The sequence below is a fragment of the Apostichopus japonicus genome, chromosome 3 (assembly GCF_037975245.1).
Source record: "Apostichopus japonicus isolate 1M-3 chromosome 3, ASM3797524v1, whole genome shotgun sequence".
NCBI lineage: Eukaryota > Metazoa > Echinodermata > Holothuroidea > Aspidochirotida > Stichopodidae > Apostichopus > Apostichopus japonicus.
The window spans coordinates 23,259,537-23,283,033 of record NC_092563.1 but is presented as its reverse complement, the minus strand read 5'-3'; the positions used below and the strand labels follow the sequence as shown (position 1 = coordinate 23,283,033).

The window sequence follows — 23,497 nt, the reverse complement described above, 5'->3', positions numbered from 1 at the left end:
TGTACTAGAACTCTCATGAATTTAGAATTTACTCTCGATATATCTTCAGAGCCACTCAGGAACATTATCCAAAGTATCATGGCAAATCTTTCACATGATTTCTCACTGCAATTTACATTATTCATTAATTGTGAAATTGAAAAAGACTAAAATTACTTAGAAAACAAAAACATAAACAAACAAACAAACAGAAAGACAAAGTTGCGTAGGGATTAATATGATTCCCACTCGAGCTGTTCGAACGACAGCTCATTCGGGATAGGGAGAAATTAAACCCAAAAAATTGATGAAATAAAAATAACAGAGAACTAAAACTAAGATTAGGTAAACTTAGAATCTTCCAACAGAAAGAAGCAGTATTGCCAAAAAAGACAAAAAAGGAGACTAAGTGAATAGAAAAAGAGCTCTACTGAAGTCTTGGGAGGGGGGCGGGGAGGGAGGGAGGGAGATACCCAAGACCTAGCTCCACTCTCCTCCCTGGGATACCCTTCTAAACTAGAAAACCAACACTGGATGGAGCCAGCACAATAGACACTTTGTTTTACTTACCATCTAAAGTCATTAATATTCAGAGTGGGATGCAGCAGTATGATGAATAAGTTTCTGATCTCTTCTAGCACTGTCAGACAACACTGTGCAGAGGTAGTATAAACAACAGCAGCAGCAGCAGTCTACCAGTCAGAACCCACACACATATTATCATTTCCCAGACCGCTGTTTTGTGTGTGTAATTAAAATGAAAACGCCGAGTAGAGATCCTGCAGTAGAATATATATCAAATGGAGCTCTGTGATTGGAGGAACATCAAACTGTGATCGATAAATATCATTGGCTGAAAAAGTTCAGGGCAAAACATGAATATTGATAAGCAAAAGCAACTTAAGGGCCAGAAGATTGGAGAAGAGTTATTTTAAGTGCCGACGTTTGAGGTTTGGGCGACGGGTTCAGTTGGATTTGAAGGTAGGTAAATAAGAGGGTGTATGGAACCGCACAAAATTATTTTATTGAACTGAATATGACAAAATAGTGCAAAATATGAAACCATTTTCAAACCTGGCAGATCTGAAGATTAAAACAGTGTAGATATCATCAATGGAGTAGTTGTTCCATGAGAATATTAATAACTTCCTATGAAATATTTAATTTTAAGAAAATAACTGTAATCTCATACAAAAAAACATAAATACTTGGACTGTCTCGAAAGAGAGCGAGAAAATTCACCCAGCTGCTTTAATATCTTTTTAGCGATATTTACAGTTAAGAGTTTTGAGACACTGCACGAGACTGCAACCATAATCAAAGTCGACAGTTTACCACGGAAACGGCTCGTCCTTCGTGAAGTGCTGAAAGGCTTTTTGATACGTGGTAATTATTGTAAGCTTTTTGGGACTGACTTAAATTTGTTTTTTTTTTGTATGTCATTTGAATAATCTATACAAAGATTACTTTTTCCTCTTTCCTACATCATTCTATATTCTTATTCTGTAAAATTTAAAAAGTGGGGTGAAGTTCAAAGTAATGAAAGCAACTAATGGATATTGGTTTCTTTTTCTTTGTGTTTGTTTGTTTGTTTGTTGTGTGTATTTCTTTGGGGTTTTTATTGGGGGGGGGGGGAGAGATAAAGCCAATTGTTCGATCCTGTTAAACAAATTTTCTTTTTTTTTGGGGGGGGGCGGGGAAGAGATAAAGATAGGCTTAGATTATACAAAATTGCATTTGACATGTTCGAAATGCACTTAAACAGGGCTTAATATAAAATGTATAATTCTGTACAAGAGTAACTTTGTACACAGGTTATAAATAGTCAAGCCAGCTGCTTGCATTAGGAAGCCAATTGTTCGATCCTGTTAAACAAATTTTCTTTTTTTTGGGGGGGGGGGCGGGGAAGAGATAAAGATAGGCTTAGATTATACAATTGCATTTGACATGTTCGAAATGCACTTAAACAGGGCTTAATATAAAATGTATAATTCTGTACAAGAGTAACTTTGTACACAGGTTATAAAAGGTCAAGGCAGCTGCTTGCATTAGGAAGCCAATTGTTCGATCCTGTTAAACAAATTTTTTTTTTTTTTTTGGGGGGGGGGTGGGGAAGAGATAAAGATAGGCTTAGATTATTCAATTGCATGTGACATGTTTGAAATGTACTTAAAGAAGGCTTAATATAAAATGTATAATTCTGTACAAGAGTAACTTTGTACACAGGTTATAAATGGTCAAGGCAGCTGCTTGCATTAGGAAGCCAAGTGTTTGATCCTTCTATACAATTTTTTATTGGGGGGGGGGAAGGGGTGGGGAGAGATAGGCTTAGATTATACAATTGCATGTGACATGTTTGAATTTACTTAAAGAAGGCTCATGTAAAATGTATAATTCTATACAAGAGGAACTTTGTACACAAGTCATAATAGGTCAAAGCAGCTGCTTGCATTAGGAAGCCAAGTGTTTGATCCTTCTATACAATTTTATATTGGGGGGGGGGGGAAGGGGTGGGGAGAGAGTCATAATGTCATAATAGGTCAAGGCAGCTGCTTGCATTAGGATGCCAAGATTTTGATCCTGTTTTACAAATCAAATTGATTAAATGAAGCCGCTAGGCTTTTTCTTTCTTTCTATCAGCGACAGTTCAATTTCTCAGAATTTAATGATTCTTTTCCAGTTTGAACATTTTCTTGTCCATGAATTTTTTTTTTAATATTTGTATTAACCACATCATATAGGGAAATTGAATTTTTCTCTGTTATTTGAATTGAAACTGGAATATAGAAAAGTAGACTAGTTAAAGGTTTGCCAAGTTTACGGCCCTTTAACCCTAATCCTATAAAGAGATGGAGTCCCAGAGCACGATTGCAAGTTGGAAAAAGTTCCTGGGATTTTGTCAGCAACCATTAAATTGGGTTGGAAACTGATGCTTCAATTCAGTTTGCACAATTTTGAGTATTATCACATGAATGAGGCAAATGAACAATTTTCCTCATTTTTTTTTTTTTTTGTTAATGAAACTTGACTAGATTCAAAAGTGGTGACCTACATGTTATGAGAACTAAATGAATAACATCAAGGATTGAGCAAACTCAACTGGAAAAACACCATTTTAAGGTCAATCCGTAGATTACTGAACATTTTATGAGGGGGGGGGGGGGGGTAAGGAATGGAATGAACCACCCAAAATAATATTTCTTGTATCGAATTGAAGAAACGTTCCACTATAATTCTCAGAGAGAAATATTAACTGCCCCCAAATCCTGCACAAAATTCCCCACCCCCTCCCTCCCCCTCAGTTTAGAAAAATCTAGCAAAATCACTGCTGCTCCTTTCAATCTGTTGTAAGCGTGCAAGTGATGACATGTACACCCCCGTTACACCCCCGTTACAGGAAGTATGGAGCCCTCTTGGGTACTTAATTTTGATCTTTTTTAACTATGTGCAAAGTCAGATATTTACTTGTGAAAGTACATTAATGGAATTCCCCTCGCGGACTGCCACCCAAACATTTTCTAAATACCTGAGTGCATACAAAGATATATATCTGGTTTAGAAACAACACTACATCGACAAAACAAGAAAATAATTATAAATAATTCAAATTTTTCACTGTAATACGTACAATGTTTCGATCAGATAAATATCAAGTCTCGTAAAAATGCGAGTGCTGACTCTTTTTATAAATAAATCTATATTAAAAATGTTAAAAATAGTTTCAACAACATGGGATGTTTAATATGCTGCTGTGAAGTAAACAGGGCTGCCTCAAGTGTGTGTTTTGGTCACAAATAAATCCAAAGGTTACACCAAGGATTACGTTGTACATACCGATGTACCATGGCATAGATAGATATATAGCTGGTGTGACCAGCTGTGACTTCTATTGTAATTAATTCAATTAATGCTTTTCTTTGTTTTCTTTAATATCTCACAATACAATTCATGTTCCCCTTCTCTATATAAAAGCAGTTATTCATTGCCTGCAACTGTCTGTAACTCTGTAGTATTTAAAAGCTCATATCTTTTTAAGCTTAAATTTAAACCCTGCATTTTCCATTATCTCAACATACCAAATATCAGGGTAAAACAGCATTCTGTTGCTCTCAGATAGAATTATAAAAGCTTACTCTGTGTTCACTAAGAAGGGAAAGGGGAGGGGGAGAGGGGGGCATTGTGAGGTCAGTACAAAAGAGCATTTCCAAAATGTCTCTCTATCATTGTTGACATCAAATGAATTTTGATCCTAACTAAGTAATCACATAGTACATTTTAAGTGTCAGAATAGCCCAAATTTTGAGCTACCTTGATTGACAAACTAACATCACATGTCATACATACAGAAACACATATATATATATATATATCTGGCACCCAGACACGACTAGAAAATATTCTTATCTTGATAAACTAAACTTTGTCTTTCATAACAAGTGGACGTAATTGGCAATTTATTTAGATGATTTATTATTGACATAGAATATTTGGAGTGACATAAACACTGTATTCTCAAAGTCTTGTATACATTTGGTTAGCAATGGTCCATTTACTGAACACGCTCTCCGTGCCCCCCCCCCCCCCCAAGCCAGTGTTGACAACTATACAGTCCAAGCTGACCACAATCAATTAGCATCTTACCCAGATGGATGTTTAGCATTCATCAAATATCACCTTGGCAGGTACTCTGTTGATTAATGGTCCCAAACTATGCTACACTGCTAAAGGCAGATTTCAAAACTAAAGCAGTACTACATGATATAAACTTTGGTATCTGGAACTGCTGAAAGAATGGCCAAGCATTTTTTGGCCCTTCAAATTTTTCATAAATGCAAAAGCAATACTTCATCAAAGCATGTACTGATATGAATTACTCATTAAGAAAAATGTTATGAAAATGACCTCAATCCCTGAAACTGTTCTGATATTTGGATAAATTTGTTATGCAGTTAAAAAACTAAATAGTAGTTTTGAAAGAAAAAAGAAAGAATTCAGACCTCCGAATTCAGGCTATTTACTGGCTCAATGCCAGTGGATTTTGTTAAAAACAGAGGCAGTTGCACATTCCTGCCAGTAGACATAAAGAACATAACATGTTAACATGTAAAGAACATGACATTGGGTAACAATCATTAGTTAAATACCACAGGATTTTGTGAGCCCCATATTACTGCTTATTATCAGCAAATATTACTGGGCTGCCCCCATATTGCATGTACAGTAACTTACGTCAGGAATATATCAGTGGGAACTCAATTTTAGCCAGTAGATTTTTTTTTAAAGAAATTTCATTATTTCTAGCAAAACTTGAAAAAACTGAGAAATTCTTGGCCTAGAATGGTCAATTGTGATCCAGGCTTTTAAAAAAAAAATCTTTCCTATTGATAATTTGCAAAAAACAGATCTTGCTATAATTTTGTTACATTTTTTTGTTTTTTAACTGCTCAACACTGAAAATAATGATGCAGACCATAAACATGATAAAAGATTTGCAATTTTGCAGCATTTGGGAATTAAATTAAAATATTTACATTGAACATGGACATCTAATAAAGACTTTTCAAACTCCAATGCCGCAGTTAAAATAGTTGCTATAGAGACCATGTTTTATTGTTTCTCAAAACTTTGAAAAGAAAAAAAGATTGAGTAAAGGAATATAAATGAAAGGAACCAAATTTCTTCACAAAAGATAATAAAAACAAAGATATTTGGAAATGATTCATTTAGCATACAACTTTGTTTCAATGTTACTACTACATAAAGCTGTGAACTAGTGGGTCATCGATAATCAACAGTTAATCCTATTTCCGATAGTAACACCAAAAAGCAAAACTCTGCGCTATTCCTTATTGCTCTGGCATGCAGCAGCATAGCAATTAAATAATTCTGTGAGAATGGAAAAGGTAATAAATAACAATACAGTGATTCAAAGTCATTACAGTTGTAAACAATCTTCCTTGACCTCCTCCACCTGCCTCCCACAACCTCCTGCCCCCCCCCCACATCTGATACAGCTGTCCACTTTTTCTGCAGTTTATAGACTTGTTCTCTTTGACAGAACATGAAGATGCTGTAATAAGTAAGCAATCAAACTACAGAAAACTGACTGAGAATCATAAACCAATTTGAAGAGAGGAAATAAATTTGTGGCAAGAATGGGATTTAAACCCAGTGACCTCAGGAGTATTGTGCTCTGCTATGCTATGCTATCCAGCCTTTGGTTTTGTATGCCCTGTTCAAAGAAAGGGATCTTTCGTGGAAAGATGACACAACAATTTAGGGATGAACAATCTGTTATATTTTGATGGAATGTTTTCTATTCAGTTGTGACAAAAGATGTTCAGAGGAGGGTTCCTAGTCTGCATTTACTGAGACTTTTGAAGAAGAGCCATGACATTAAAGGAGGGAGTAAGAGAAGAGAATGGCATTTTAGTTGTAAGCAACCCTTATATAACCATTTCTTTGCTAGCTGGGGGGGGGGGGGTGGGGGGGTCAGGAGTGATGAAATGTCAGAAGCCACAGCATCTTGCATAACATGTAACCAGGGATCACAACACAGTCCCACTCAATACAACCCAGAAAGAAGCATAGAAAGTAGTTCCAAGACAAATTTACCATATCCCACGTTCAAGAGAAATAGGTACAAAATCAAGTTAAATTCTTTTGAAATGTCTTTTCCTGTTTGATCATTAATTTTGTGTGAAAAATTTGTAAAGATGAACTAAGTAATACTTAAAACAAGAATGCAAGGCAGGTACAGTAGTTCACAAGTAACACTTTGATTCTAAAAAGTTGGTCACTCGGACACATTTCATATTAATTAGCACTTTTTGCTACATTGTAAATGACAAAACTGAGCAACTTCCATCATTGTACTGTTACTTCATAATTATGTCAAAAATGTGACCTTGGGCTAACCAGGCTAAATGCACTGCACCTGCTATTGGATTTGAACAACCTATTGATATAGAACTTATTGAACCTATAGAACCAATTGATATAGAACCAACATCAAACGGTAACATGTTTTTGGAGGAATTAATCTCTTTGTGCAACATGAGAAAACTAATGTAGAGAAAGAAATAGTGAGGGCAGACTTCTGAAATTATGAAAACGAAATTTTGTTCACAATGTAACATCTCCCTAACATGCTTTAAACACATATATACAGACCAAATATTTTATCAGAACATCCAGCAAAACAGCTTTGCTTTTAAAAAAACACATAAATGTTTAGACAGAAAAGAGCTCATTGTTTGTTAGACTTGCTTAGATGACTGAATTGTTTACTACTGTATTAATGCATTTTGTTTGAGCAATACTCAGTTTCTTGTTACACTAATGTTGACGACTTAAAGATACATAATTGATCGCATATTTACTTGAATGTTGGAACTGTTATATGTTACGAACACAAGGAGCTAATTCAAAATTACATCTCAATAAGTCTTGTGTCTTAGGGAGGGCTTTAAAATCTATCCGACAGTGATTACATACACAAATATATACACACATCCATACATACACACGCACGCACACACGAACACGTGCACGCAAACAAGAATAAGGGGGCAATGAGAAACTTTACTGTATTTATTTCCAGTGAATAATTCATTACAAATTAATTGCTCAGTTCTGATAAAATTCACAAACCGTTAAATATTAGCAGATTAAATGTACACTTACCATGAAGAAGTTGCCTCTAGTAATTTGCTTCAAATCCTTAATATTCCTGGATATAGCTCCCGATAACTTCATTACTCTACTATTTGTGGTCACAACGGCTGCTGTTTTTAGTCACTGCAGTTGTCTTGGTTACTTATAAACCTCCAGTTGAAAAGGGTTACTATCATTGTTTAATTTATACTCTGTAGAATGAAAAAATGAGAAGAAAAGGCCATAATATATGCATTACTTTCTATGTTGCATCATCCAATTTCATGGCAGTGTTATTTAGGCTGTTTCAGATTTGACATCACTATTCATTAAAGTCCAACGAACAATAGGAACATGCATGTTTGAAAATGTTGAAACCATTTTATAGCAACCAACAACAAATAATTCAGAATTTCAAAGTATACCACTGTTGTTTCAGGTACAAGCAGCATGTAGAAAATATCTGCAGCATCATCTCCCCAACCCCATCCTCCATTTCTCAACCTGCCTTGAGAGTTTTGACTCTTACCTGCCAAAGGAATGTGGTGAGAGGACACATCCCCCACCCACTCTCAACATTACCATCTCACTCTCCCTCTTCTACTCCCACTTACCTCCCACCTACCCCTTGTCCACCTACCCCACCCCCTGATACCATACCTCTTCATAAGTCCCTTGGTTCATGCATACCCACATTAAGTTAGACCATGATACACAGATCTATAAAATGATAACTGATATACTTGCAATCTGTGATTACCAAAATCAGAGAGTCTCTCATAGAATCTCCCGTAACTCTCTAGGAAATTTAAACAATCAGTGAATTATGAACTCTCACCTGAATATGTTTAAAAAAAATATATAAATATATATAAAATAAAAAATTTAATAAAAATAATAAATGTTCTCCCTCCTCCAAGCAGCACTAATTGTTAATATCTTGTATATCATCCAAGCCCTCGGGAACATAATCCAGAATGACTTCACTCCCTGAGTACAGCTGGTCCTTCTCCTTATTCATCAAGTCTCTTAATTTAGTGTCCATGGTGAAAGCTTGAAATGTATCAGAGTGAAATAATTTCAACTTCTGTTCAAAGAAAAATGACAGCTTTCAATTAATCACAAAGAAAAATGGCTGTGATAGACTTAATGTTGTTGTTAAATATTTACTGCAGTTTACTGAAAAAAATCAAACTTATTTTATTGTTACTTGGTTAACTTTGATATTGCGCAATTATCTAACCCAACATTCAGGATTAAATTAACTAAAATTCCTTACTTGTAAATGGCATGTATTTGGTTTTTAGCTTTTTTTTTCATTCTTTTTTTATAGACCTGAACCTATATATTTCACTGCAAGTCACATTAATTTACCTCACTTTGCCTTTAAGTGTGCCTTGTGTATGAGTAAATTAAACAAATTAATTAAATTTTACTTCCTTGCTGATGAAATCCTTTTATAAAAGATTAAATATTTAAGTTACAAAACTGAACAAGGAAGAAGCATCACTTTATGGTACACACTCTGTCTTTGTCATTATTGAAACTAGCTTTAGCAATAATAAAATTTATACAAACATATCCAGAAAAAAATGTCAACAAAAGATTGAATTTACAAGACTCCATTGATACATAGACCATAGCATATCATTAATCCCTTTGAGGGTAAGTATGCATATTACATCAAGCAAGAGGGAGTTTTCCCCCTATTTCTGCACCAATGCACAACACAAAATGCAATTAAAAGCCAAAATCAAGTCAAGTTTTTCAAAATTTTCAAAGCATAGTAGTATCTTCCTTTATTGATACAAGAACATTAGGTATAACTTTTCTCTCTGAATTAACAGATTATATCAAATATAATATTTTGGAAAAAAAGCAGCTTCAGGTTTTTCCCTTTTGGGTGTTTCCCTTTTCTTTTCACCACAAAATCATTCTCAAAGACACATAATAGCTGGATTTTGTACCATAAATTGTAGTCATCAAACACAGTTTAGCTGTCAGGGTGATTAATCGTCTAAAACATTAACGATGATGGCAGCAATGTAATATTAATTGAAGAATAAATACACGACAAACACCTGTCAGCAAACAATCACGTACTGATTCAGCAGGGGATCTCAGTCAATCCTTTAAAATTTGGTTGTAGTAAAGGGCCAAACGGAGGTAAAACATAGCCCTATACCCCCATGGAGCAAAGAGCAGGGTAGGCCAGTTTGGAGCTTGAGAGTAGGTCCTCCCACAACTGGTTTTCACAGTGCATGATAGTTGCTGGCTGATTTTTTTTTTTTTTGGGGGGGGTAGATTAAAATCTTTCACAGGCCCATTGTGGCCCATAGACTGCCTATTGAAAACCCCAGTGATATTGTTTAACTTCAGAATACCTGATTGGCTGTTGAAGCATTTCCATCAATATCATCACATCGATCAAGCTTTACTCTTCACTTACAATCTCTGACCTTCTTACTCCTTTGCGATGGTCAACTACGATTACGCTTCGCTCTTCCAATCATGCGCGTTTGCAATTAACTCCTGGTCCACGTACTCGTTATGGCGATCGTGCCTTTTCTGTCGCTGCACCTTCTCTTTGGAACAAACTCCCATTTCACGTTCGTGACTCTCCCTCCCTTTGTATTTTCAAGTGGCAACTTGAAACATTTCTGTTGATTCCTAGTTTCTTTTTCTTCCCTTGGTTTCCTTTGTCTCTTTCCTACTTTGTAAAGCGCTTTGAAACGCTGTATTAAGCGCTATATAAGTGTAATTTATTATTATTATTATTACTCCCAGTAGGACTGACATTGATGAAACAACCTCACAGGCTTACACCCTAATTTTTTCACAAAAATTAACAAGCGATTAACAATTTCAGTTAATTCAATAAAAAATAGTTTGTTCACTCAGACAGTTTTTCTTGATAATATTACTCAATCACAAAATGCAAAACAAAAAATTGTTTCTCTGTTTCTTCATTATTCCAAACAAAAACATTGTTATGGGATTTTAGTATTATGTTCATCAAACCTTGGCCATATTAACACAATAAATAGCTACTTAACTACCAAACGCATACATTGTAGAAAGAAATCGACTGATAAAATTTGGAAACCAGTTCATGACACAAAAGTCTTTAACTGACCTGGGTTCCTTCTTTATCGTTCTCGTTTTCCAGTTTCAGCGTGTTTGCCAACCAATCAACGATCCGACCGATGCTCCAAGAAGACGAAAAGAAATATGGTTTCTTGTCTAGGGTAGTCCGTGCTGGAAGACAGACCTCCAGGTAAACTCTCTCGAGCTGAAAGCAGTAAAAGAAACCAAATCTTTATTCTACTGATGAAGAAGTCATTCTGATAATTGCTCCTACCATAGATTGCTTGTTCTGTTTGTTAACCTGTTTTTTGCCTTTTTTTTAAAAATTTGTTTTGTATTAATAATTATATATAGAAGTAGGAAATGAGCAAATGAGCAAATGAATTTATGGCTAGAACATGATTCAAACTGGTCAGTGACCTCTTGATATCAAGACCAGTGCTCTACCAACTGAGCTATCCAGCCCTTAGTTGCTGGCGTTCCCTTTACAGCCATTCTTTGCTGTGGGGCTCTAGTCAGAATCCACAGTACCTTGCATACCGTGTAACCACTGACCACGCCCCAGTATCATTCGATACAACCCAGCAAGCTGCAAGGGAGGGATTTCAAGAAAAATTTTGATTTTAGATATAATTAATATAAGTTAATGAACAATGGAAAACTGACTGGAAATATCTTACAGATAGAAGTAATAAATTCCCATTTGAAGAAGATCCTGGGATCAGGCCCTCTAATTTGTATTTTCCAGCATAGAATTCTTTTGCTGTAGCATTCTTTTGTGCACATGTATGCACTCTAAACTGATTAATATTTACCTGCATAGGTTTTCAGATAAGCAGTTTGTTAAAGAGTTTTGCTCTCCTTGTTTCGTGATCAATATAGAAACATTTATCTATCCTTGGGAGAACGTGCAGACAATTGAAATGATATTGAATGCAAAGAAAATTTGCACCAGAGCAGGAAAGGGAAAATACTTTATAATTTTCACGAGTGACAATTCCAATTGCTTTCATTGAACTTTGTGTTACTACAAGTGCAACTAAGAAAGTTAACACCAAATAAAAAACAAGAAGCAACTATTAGGCAATAGCAGCAAGATGCCTAAGTTGCGAGGTCGGTTAAAGTGATTTTCCTGAAAATCAGTCAACTTTTAACATCTGCTTGCTACAATACACGTTTCTTCTCCTGAAGGGATACTGGTTCCACGTTAGCTTCTCTTTCATGTAAAGAAGAGGAAGAAGATACCTCCCTCTCCCATCTCCTCCACTCATAACAATTCCTATTTTTCATTTCAGAGAGACAAAAAAATTAAATTCCCACAAACTGCAATTAGACTGCATTAGACTGTATTATCAAGGTTTTCTAGACACACTTTCCTTATCTTATCTCACATTTTGTATTTTATCACTAAACTGCAAGAGTAAACCATAGATAGCCCTGCATATGTATGGCAGTTGGCTGCATCACTGTATATTGGTGTATACACACACAAACTTCTATAAACATTACCCAGCAAACAAAAAGATGGAAACAAATACCTGAGGAATCCCAGTGTCTCCCTTTGCATGCATTTTCATTTTCATCAGAGCTACTTTAGCAGCTGTCTGTCTTGCCTTTTCACTCTTTGGTGTTTGCCTTCGTGGGTTGGTCCGATGACGAGCTATGATGAAAGCGAAGAGCTTTTATTTGATGACAAGAATGTGACGTTCGATACAGTTTTGAATGTAAAATGCTACTGCCTCATTCTGCAAAGTACTGCATCTTCTCTTTGCAAATGTTGCTGTCATGGTCTGGCAGGATAACAGGAAACTTGGTCCATTTATTCCCACTTGTGCAGCAAACTCGAAGGTGACATTTTAGTCTGTGGGGGGGCATCTCTCGGGAGACATTTTAGTATGTGAGGGGGCATCTCTCGGGAGACATTTTAGTCTGTGAGGGGGCATCTCTCAGGAGATACTTTAGTCTGTGAGGGGGCATCTATCAGGAGACATTTTAGTCTGTGAGGGGGCATCTCTCAGGAGACATTTAGTATGTGAGGGGGCATCTCTCAGGAGACATTTAGTATGTGAGGGGGCATCTCTCAGGAGACATTTTAGTCTGTGAGGGGCATCTCTCAGAAGACATTTTAGTCTGTGAGGGGGCATCTCTCAGGAGACATTTAAGTCTTTGTGGGGGTATCTCTCAGGAGACATTTTAGTATGTGATGGGGCATCTCTCAGGAGACATTTTAGTCTGTGAGGGGCAACTCTCAGGAGACATTTTAGTCTGTGTGAAGGACTCTCTGGAGACATTTTAATTTGTGAGGGGAATCCCTCTAAGGATGCTCTGAACAATACAACATTCCCAAGTAATATCTACGAAAAGAATAATGAGGTAAAAACTTCATCAAGAGAAATAAATAGGGGTTAATTTCTTCCCTTCATTTGTGAACACAGCCAAAGCATCGTAATGGTACAGACATAACAGCCTTCGCTAAAGTAAACTTTTACCTTGAATTTCTTTGACCATTTTCGCCGTCTCTGCCATCGGAACAGACTTCTCCCTTTCCGGCATCTTAGTGCAGTCGTGGTCTTGAGGATGTCTGTGACTAGCAGATGAAGGGAGACCAGAATCAAGCACAGTTAGTTGGCACATTGCAACCTTAGTTAACATATGGATGTATTGTAAGGGTTCATTTTTAAAGTCACATTCATCTTTTTTTTACTCAGACAGCAGAAATATTCTATGAATCATGTGAAGGCATGTTGCTTTCAAGGCTGGTTCAGGAGCCAGAGTCTCTTTGACCTATTCCAACATGGAGCTGAACATCTAGCTGTTGTGTGAAATCTTTCGGGGGTTTCAATATTTCTGGGGTTCGTTTATTCATTTGTTTCTGTTCTGTTCTATGGATGTTTCACTTTATTTCCTTCCTTCAATTCTATACAGCTGCACTGCAGTAATGTTGAGCAGGATTGCATTCACATCGCTCAGAAAACAATGGGATTACATGGGTTGCAGCTAGTAATGGGATTACAGGGACTACAAATTGCAATGGGATTACATATAGCAATGGGATTATGAGGATTGCAGAAGCAATGGGATAACGGGCATTGCAGATAGTAATGGGTTTTACTGGCATTGCAGATTGCAATGGGTTTACAGATAGTAATGGGATTATGATGATTGCAGAAAAGCAATAGGACTTAGGGGATGGCAGAAAGCAATGAGACTACAGGGATGGCAGAAGGCAAATAAGATTACAGGGATTGCAGTTAGTAATGGGATTAGTGATTGCAGATTGTAATGGAATTGCAGGGATTGCAGATAGTAATGGGATTATGGGGATTGCAGAAAAGCAATGGGATTACAAGGATTGCAGAAAAGCAATGGGATTACGGGGATTACAGCTAGAAATGGGATTCTTGGCATTGCCGATAGTAATGGAATTACAGGGATTGCAGATAGCAATGGGATTACAGGGATAAAAATACAACAATATATGTCAATTGTAGGTATCCAGTCAAATAAGTGAATCCAGTCAGTGTTTCATGAATCAAACATCTTATACTGTAGACAATTATATGATTGAATGGTTTGTTAAAGAACACTTGCCACAAATCCACATTGCGACAAAAAATTGTCACTCGACTAAGCTGCTTTCTTCACTTTAACAAATTTCCTTTTCGAATTCATTATTTATCTAAGTGTATGTAAATCATAAATTCTGACTGGGAAATGATAAATGAAAAATGAAGTTTGAATGAGTACAGAAGCAATTCCTTCAAAAAATTCAACAAAAAAATTTTCCATAGCAATTACTTTCAAAACTTAACAAAGCAGCAGACAAATTATAGCTCCATATTTTGTTTAAATTCTTTATTTATCATATTAAACAACTGTTGATCTGTGCAGACCTACCTCATGCAAAATTGGAAGTTACAAAATGGACAGGTGACTGGTACTGGTCCTTTCTTTCTGCAGTCAGCCTTACTACAACTATAACTTTTAAATTCAGATTTTACTGTACTTGACGCCACCTTTTCTTCTGCCTAAGTCAGGAAAACAGAAAACGTAAAAGAAAATTACTCTTTTGCCCGGTTAAAATCCTAAAACTATGTGATGATGTGCAACTGGCCTGTCTGGGCAGGTGAATGTAAACAAGACTCAGTGGTGTACACAGTATTTCAAAGGTTCATGGGGGTTGCCAAGATCTAAATTCTCCCAGACTGTTTTCTGTAGGGCTTGAACCTTTAAAGGATGGACCAGAGGCTAACGAAGGATTACATAAAGGAGGTGTGGCGGCCCTGGGGTGGCTGAGCCTACTCCCAATTAGTAGGGTCTGGTGGTCCTGCCCCATCAAACAAAATGTTTTGCTGATAAACATTCCTGTTTTTTTGTATGGGATTGATCTTGGGGTGTACTTCTGTAGCAGTGGTCTATTTCTTCCCCGGCTGAATGTCAAAATCCTTCGACTGAACCATATTCCCATGACTGGGGATGGGAGATGCCCCCCTCCCCCACTACCCACCACCCCTGCCACTGATAAGGCTCCTTTGACAGATTGCATAGTGAGTAATCACCATTTAAATAAAATAGTTCTTAACTCCTTGGAAATGTTGGAGGATGTTCAATTACTCAAAAATTGAAACTGACCTTTTCACAGTTGTGTGCCGCAGTGCTTCTATGTTCCAGACTAGCAAAAAAAAGGGGGGAAATGCACTTAATGTTGGAGCAAAATTTGTACAGAATACCTTCCATTTCAAAATGTCATAAACAGAAAGTAACAAAAGGTTAAAATATTATATTGTTCTGGATCCCTACAAAAATTGCTCTAATCATCTTTTCTTGGACTAAAGGACCTCACCTTCTTAGTTCTCTGCACATTTTTGACGTACGTATTATTGTACACTTACTTCCCATAACAATGGACTTTCAGGTGGCAATGATGCCATGGGCTTATTTCTAAGTGCATTCTTCTTCAGGGGATCTCCCCCTGACTAAGGTGTATAAATGGGGACCTACCAGGTGACTAATTAATGTATTTGCGTGAGCTGGTTTGTGGCTGGGGACCAATCGATATGGCGCACTATAATGCCCTGAGAGAGAATGTTTGAATCGGGTACATTTTGGGATGTGTGGGTGAGACAAGTTACCAATGACCAGGGTTTAACTATTGTAAAGTCGTGCAACTTTATACAAGGCTGTAAAACCATCAACTTTTAAAATTTTACCTTTTTAATATAATTTGTCAAATTGTAATTACAGTCAATAACTCAAGTAATTTAAAACAACAAAAAGAAAAGAAAATTGTAACACAGAAAACGAGGAAACCCAGGCAAACGGTATTCTTTTCTTGACAGTTATCAAACTCACCAAAAGATTCCATTGCAACTGCTACAGGTGAAAGGAAGGAAATCTATAAAAGAGAAAACAGCAAAAGGTTCCACCATATTACTTTGAACTTGTGAAAGAACTGGCTCGTTAATTTCTTAACTAATCAATAAACCTGTATGTATAATCTTCTTCTGGAGACTCAGATCAACAAAATGACTACTGTACCCTTTTAAGGGGGTGGGGACATTTCTAATGATTTAATTGAACAGATAATGGCAGGGGAAAAAGCGATTCTTCCAACAAGGAGCATCAACTAAATTATGTTGTTGGCAATCTCATGAGGGGCCAGTCTAGTAAATTGAGCTGATGTGTTATGGTGTTAATTAATGTTTTGGTCATAAATATACCACAAGATGATTGGAACCGTTTTGGCCAGGGCCAAACCCGACCTTAGTGTGAACGTATGTCATCGGACCATCGTCTTGGAGTCTTCATTTTTGGTATATTATGAAACTGACAATAAATTATTATTTATCCCCATTTTTACACAGGGTCCCAAATTGACCAATTCCCCAGGACTTAAGTCCCCTACCTCTTCCCCTCATTAGGCATGCTTATAGAACTAGGCCTACTAACGGTGAATACTAGTATAGTCAGTATTGCGAAGTTTGGCATACTGCGAAGTTCGGACACCCTAAGAAATACACGATTTAAACATGATAACCTACAGGAAGAGCCAAATTTCACCAAAAAGTACGAAGCTACAGTTATTTTCTCTCCAAAATGACCCGTTTGCAACAAATTACTTACATATTTGTCAATAAAATGACGAAGATCTATGAAGCCTGTTATAATTACTGAAAGAGCAACTGCGCCACCAATTTTATCACCAGCGCCACACTGTGGGTTGCGTGTCCGAACTTCGCAATACTCTAGAAAAGAAATACCAGTTCCACAATCACGAAGAATCTTCTTGGAAAACAACGTGAAAACAGTTTGCAGGAAAAAGGTTTGGCCGTGTATCGTACTATAACACAATTCTCCCACCATATGAAGTATATTTTCTGGTGATTTATACCAGAAGATTTAGTTTTGGGTTGTTTTAAGTCTTAAGTGTCCGAACTATGAGAAATAAGACATACGAAGAGAGACTGAAAGAGTTGAGACTGATGACAATAGAGCAACGCCACCTTCGTCAAGACATGATAACATTTTATAACATAACACAAGGAAGGATAAACATACAAGTTGATAACCATGTGGACATCTTGAGAGAGAGCAATACCAGAGGACACACAATGAAAATTAGGCCCTCAAGAGTACGGTTGGAAGTACGAAGGAACTCTTATTTTAAAAGAATTTGGAAGGTGTGGAATACACTACCACAGGAAGCAGTGACAGCCCAGACACTCAATAAATTCAAGAACGGAATAGCAGATTGTGGGATCTTCAAGGGTCGTGGAGACCTCCTATCCCGATGAGCCATTCCTTCAAACAGACTTGACTGAAGTTGAGGGGATGGCTGTCCAGGTAAATCCAGGTAAATCCAACTTCGAAGTCACCATGCTACTACACTACTAAAGTACTAGGATACCATAACCCACTAGGTTGAACTTGCAGTTCATAATCATACCTTATCATAGGGCTAGGCTAGTTCTGAGAGAAAGCTAAACAACTCAATAAAAATACAAGTCTGTAAAACTAACTTAAACCTAGGCAAACGTTCATTTTTAATGCCACTTATAATTATATATGGAATGCCTTCGACAGTTTGCAGAGTCTAGCTCTATTTGGCCAAAGTACGCAGCCTACTGTAGGCTAGCCTTCTTCCTTTCTCACCATTTTGATTGCAGTGACTGACATCGCAGTGTTGACCTATAAAAAGTTCTGCCATCGTTTACAAATTGCAATATTGAAAATAGACGACTTTTCTTCCAAGACGTGAGACTGGACCAAATCAGCTGTCGGTAGACCCTTTTTTCGTCAGAGGACCATTACATTTACAATACACTAGTGTAAGCCGAACATGCATTAGGCCTAGCCCAAAGACATTATGCAATATAGATATTGGCTTAGCATCGGCTCAGTTCGTATTCAGCGCGCAGATCAGATCGCACCAAAAGTGAAAGCGCCCAACGTGATATGCGGACGGGCAGATTGGGAGTTATTTAAGTTAACAGCCTCCTTTTGGGATGTTTAGTTTTAAAGTGTCAAACACTCTATGGAATTCTTGATCTTTCATGTTCTCCAAGCAATATATTACAATATAAAGCCTCTATGTAAAATGAGAATTAATATTGTAAAGTAAGTTAATACTGAAAATTGGATAGCCTACCGCCGTGAAGTGCAAGTAATAAGCCATCCGGCTTCTCCTATATACAGCGGCGTAACGATGAGTCTGGGGGCCCCTGAGTTCAGGGAAGGAAGGGTCCCCTGGCTGCTGCAGAGAATCAACCGATGTGCGCGAACTCCCAAAGGCGTGGGTCCAGGGCCCGCCTTAGGGCCCTGCAATTTCTGGGGTTCTACAAGCTCTCTGGTGCAATCTAAGCCGTATATGGAACATTTCGTGGTGATTTTATCGACTGAGATTTTGGGGAAAATCTGCGTTCATAGACACATTTTTGGTCCGCCTTGTCTGTCATACTGGGAACATGAAAAAATGTGTTGCAAAGCTAGAATACATTAAGAGATTGAAAGGACAATAAGACCAAATGACCAATTAACATAAACATGTATATTTCCACCCGTGGCGTAACTCCTGTGGACAAATGGTATCCAAGTTCCCGAGAACTTGGAAATGCTAGAGCTTGAATTTACTGAGCCTGCATGGCCTTCTTGGCAGCAAACATATCGATTAGTCCATCTATATCAAGTGACCATGCCTCCTCGCTCTCGATGGAAAGGATAGCCAGCGAATCCAGCCGATCTTGAGAAATGGTTGAACGTAGGTAAGTCTTGATTAGCTTCAACTTGGAGAATGATCTTTCTGCGGTCGCCACTTTGACTGGAAGTGTAATAAATAGGACCACAGCCGATAACAGCTTTGAGTAGATACTAAGGTCACAATCATTCAGAAGCTGCAGGACTTCAGAAACTTGTGACATGTCTCTCAAGTTATCCAGTGGCGGAGCGTCCAAACAGTCAGGGGGCGGATGCCCCCCCCCCCCCCTGACGGACTCAAATGGACTGCTGGCGCCCTTTTCAGCTCTGTACCACTTTTTACTTATTCGTGATTATTGACTATTTTATTGCGCTCTCAAATACCTATTGACATTTGTCACATTTTGTTGGTGTAATTTGGCGATGACAACTATTTATTCTTCGTTTATCTGCAAATTAGCCAGGCCCGGAAAGCGTCATTTCCGGCGATCTAGGGAGTATCTTTACTCAAAACATTTCTGTTCGCTACGCGCCAACCAGTGATGGCGCTCCACTTAGATAGTGTCCAGAGCCGTATATAGCTCTGATAGTGTCGATGGCGCCCCTACAGACCATTCTCGCCCCTCCTGACCAATACCCCTAGCTCCGCCACTGAAGTTATCACCATAGCACCAACGGAAAATATGCCAAATTCGATTTACTGTCTGATACGGAAACATACAAATCCACACACAAATCTTAGGCATCGGCGATTTGCCCGATAGCTGAGGAAAGCATCAGCCAAAGGAGTTCAAAATATGCCCAATTTGTGTCATTTGGCTAGTCATGGGCGGCGATCCGTACTTCCGAGTGGGGGGATATGACCTTGTTGACTATCTAAGCGTAGCGCCACCATGAGTTGGCGCGAAGCGTACAAGAAAATTTTGGGATTAACAAACCCTCTAGATGGCCGGAAACGGCACTTCCCGAGGTTTCCAAGCGGCATATACCCAACTTTAAAATAGGGATATCATGTCCGAAATATCTCATAATCAGATTCCAAAATACTTTTTTTTAAATTTCGGGTGTTATTTTGGGAAAATCGCCCCTGTCAATCTTGTTTCAGGCGCTACGTTAGATGTTCGAGAGCTCTTTTATATTATTCGATGAAGAAAATGGCCTCATGCAGGCTATTATAGGCCTATACACATGCAATACACAATTACACATAGTTACATTCCTAGGTACCGATTGCTAGGGCATCCAGGTGAAACGTGTATTAAGCATTACCCTGGTAACATGAGATTCTCAGCTGTTTCGAGGGAACATGTACGTGTGTAGGCCTACTATAGGGCCTATATGAATACTATGAGGGTGCATATATGTACTATATCAATACCGTGGGCACAATAATACATTTTGTTGTTATAGGGCCAATGAAGCCTACAGTCAACTATTCTTGCTTTATAAAGACGGTTTATTTGAAAAGATCGCACTGCGTTTATGGTAGGCGAGAAATGAAGCTAAAAAAGAGCCGTACATTCACGATGATGCATAAATGTAGGCATGAAAATATTCTTATCCCTGGCATTTGGTGGGGGGATATGGTGTATTACATCCCCTCCACCCATTTTCATGGGGGGATATATCCCCCTCCCCCCCCCCCCCAGGATCGCCGCCCATGTGGCCAGTTATCGGCCAATGTCATGTGGCAACCCTGACCGAGAGCGAATTCATTGAAATTTGAGGCGCTATTTCGCTATAATATGTACCAGCGTAGCCTATCAAGTTCCAGTGTGTACCTCAGGCTCATGAGTCAGTCGTGCGGAAAGAAGGATACGAGATTTGCAGTTGCAGGGGCATATGATTTATGACGAACGTATTCACGTACAGAAAAATATGTCCATTGTCTCGTTTATAGTTTCTTTTCCAACGAAAACTTGTCGTTTAAAAAAAAAAAGAAAAACAAGGGTACCCCTCTTCTAAGTTCTGTACATCAGTGCAGCGGGGGCCCCCTTTGGTCAGGGGCCCCTGGGTTTGCCCCGTCCGAGCCCATAGGCGTTACGCCGCTGCCTATATATGCATATATGTGGCGGTTTATAGCGTCGTAAAATAACTGCCCTCAAGGGCGGCGGAACCGGGGGGCACAGGGGGCACGTGCCCCCCCCCCCACTTTTCCTCAGGTTAAAAATGTGCCCTTTTTCTACATAAAAATTGAGGTGTCTCAAGTTAGCAAGAGGCCAGGGAACCAGAATGAACACTCGGGAAGGGCCGTTTCCGGCCATCTGAGGGGTTTGTAAAACCAAAAATTTTCTTGTACGCTCCGCGCCAACCGATGGTGGCGCTCCGCTCAGATAGTCGTGCATACAACTTTAATTTGCAAATCCTGGCTACGCCCCTGACTTTCAAAGAATTTCTGTGGGTCAAACTCAAAGCTATTTCGAATGGAAAATTTGTTAAGATATTAACAAGAAATAAACTCTAATTCGGGAGATTCCTACATTAGCAACTAGCATGATTTCACCTCATTTTGTCTCAAAAGAAAACTTGTTCCTTGTTTCCCAATTTGCACATTGGATATTGCAGTGCTAGTATGCAAATTTTCCTTGAGGGGGGGGGGGAGGGGGCGTTGATGGAGTGATGTGTATAAATATAAGGCTGCATCAGTCCAATCGAATTTCTGCAAAGTGCCCTTTGATGTCGGTGCCCCCCCCCCCAGATTAAAAGTGCTTCCGCCGCCCTTGACTGCCCTGCAACTAGGCTGAAATGAAATGTAACTAACAAGTGTAGAAAATGAGCCGTATGTGTATTCTGATTCATCGCACAGTATCAAAAACTTACCAATTATTCAGAAATGCTGCTTTACTAACATATACTAAGTCCAAAACACATGCTTGGTAATAGGCCTATAGAGCAGACACGATGGTTTTGACCTTTGTATTACCAATAGGCGTGTAGTATTTTTCCTATTAGCTTTAACAAACGAGAAATGCATTTTTTATTGGAATTGCACAGTATGGCAGAGAATATGTTACATGAAGTATTCTACCACTGGGAAGGGACATTAGTCTGTCTTCTTGAAATCCCAGATGTATTCTAGGTGTTAACTTTTTAGCTCAGCCGGAAGCTTTCAGCTCAGCTATAGCGATTCTGCAGAAATTCTGTCACTTTTTGCAACCGTGTTTGAATGACTGCCATTTGGTCATTTTCTTGAAATGTAAAAAATGCCACTACTCCTAGAGCGTTTGTCCTAATCTGCTGAAATGATGTGGATAAATTCTAACGTTTGAATGGTGGTGAACCAAAGTTGTTCAGGAAAATATTTTTGTCGTCATGTGAGGGTCCAAAACAGGGCGGCCTTATGTAGAGTTTTCAGTCATGATGAAATGTAATCCACGTATCATATGCAATTATCATTAAATTTGTTTTTCAACTTTTTAGTATTCATGACCAGTATGCTCTTTGATGTAGGTAAAACAGTGTTCCATCTTAATTTCCCCGGCATTTTTTAAAATAATTCCACCGGCGGGAGACTTGATCAAGTCAAATATTTACTCGTTATTCAGGCTTTCTATAGTTCCATGTCATTCTCTGTGAAAGAACTACTTTGCAGATTTACCATTGAACTTTTCCACAGTTTGTGTGTAATTCATGTGAAAATGACCTAGATAGTTGGAGTCGATTCCGATTTCTGCAGTACGTCGATTATTATCAAGTTGCAGGTCGTTCTATTATTGTATGGGTGCAATTTTCGGTCAGCAAAATTCAAACGTGATATCCACATTTTAACGGAGGAATACTTCTGTTGTTTTTTTTCCATCATTTCATGAATGAAAACTACGACTACGGAGGAAAGGAAGTGACACCGTTATCCTGCCTATGGCTTTTATTATTCACACAAATGGATCAACTGATCTGAATAATGCCAGTCGAAAAAAATTCTCAAATACGAACTTAGCTGAGCGTCGTTTAGCTTCTGTGGGAGATGTATATGATCACCAATCTCTTCCGTAGTTTGTGCTGCCATGTTAGAATTAAAGCAAAATTTACCGGTTATATTGCATTACTTGCTGGTCAGTTTCATCACTAAAACTTTCAACATAACCGTACCCACGATCATGTCCATTTTGCTAAGATGTGTAAACAGTAAACACTAGATCGCTCAACAACCTGATTAAGTGTAGTATCGATTCCCTTTCCAAGGGACTCGCCGTAACATCTTCATGATCATACAGTTATGATCTCGAAGGGGACTGGGCTTGAGAGTGGATCGTGTTTCTGTGCTCAGGTTCCAACTTGGATTACTTTTCTTAAAACTTCTCTACTAGGATAGTAAGGTTTTGGCAGAACATCTACAGTACCGTGATGACATCACAGACCACCCACTGTGATCCACTGCCCAGTAAGAGACGGTTTTGCCAGAAAAAAAAGTTGGAAATGTTCAATAGATATTTTGATGGTTTTGCAATTAACAGTGTTGAACATTTTTATCTTGAAGTGTTCCATTGTCTGCCATGGTAATATCCCTGAAGATAGCATTAATAAACAACTCTCGTCATAAATGGCAAATCTTTTGCAACAAAATAAAACTCCAGACCATAGG

At 38.2% G+C, this 23,497-nt stretch overlaps 1 protein-coding gene across 1 annotated transcript; it reads right to left on the bottom strand.

Annotated features, from left to right (window-relative positions):
• Positions 1 to 616: 616 nt before the first annotated feature.
• Positions 617 to 18,173, bottom strand: LOC139965534 (AN1-type zinc finger protein 1-like). Its single transcript, XM_071967982.1, has 10 exons — positions 17,875 to 18,173; positions 16,075 to 16,117; positions 15,355 to 15,394; positions 14,620 to 14,750; positions 13,212 to 13,309; positions 12,261 to 12,382; positions 10,772 to 10,927; positions 8,474 to 8,722; positions 7,666 to 7,847; positions 617 to 758 (listed from the first exon to the last, which is right to left on the bottom strand). Exons 1-8 carry the CDS (start codon positions 17,927 to 17,929, stop codon positions 8,561 to 8,563), a joined length of 807 nt encoding a protein of 268 aa, XP_071824083.1. The 5' UTR covers positions 17,930 to 18,173; the 3' UTR covers positions 617 to 758; positions 7,666 to 7,847; positions 8,474 to 8,560.
• Positions 18,174 to 23,497: the final 5,324 nt, after the last annotated feature.

Bases quoted from the DNA above. Each gene is read 5' to 3' on its own strand.
- LOC139965534 (XM_071967982.1), bottom strand. From the start codon at position 17,929: ATGGCAGAACTTTTTATAGGTCAACACTGCGATGTCAGTCACTGCAAT. The intron at 12,383-13,211 runs GTAAAAGTTTAC...CTTTCATCATAG, and splicing joins AATGGTCAAAGAAATTCAAG to CTCGTCATCGGACCAACCCA. The intron at 8,723-10,771 runs GTCAGTTAAAGA...TTCTTTGAACAG, and splicing joins ACGATAAAGAAGGAACCCAG to AAGTTGAAATTATTTCACTC.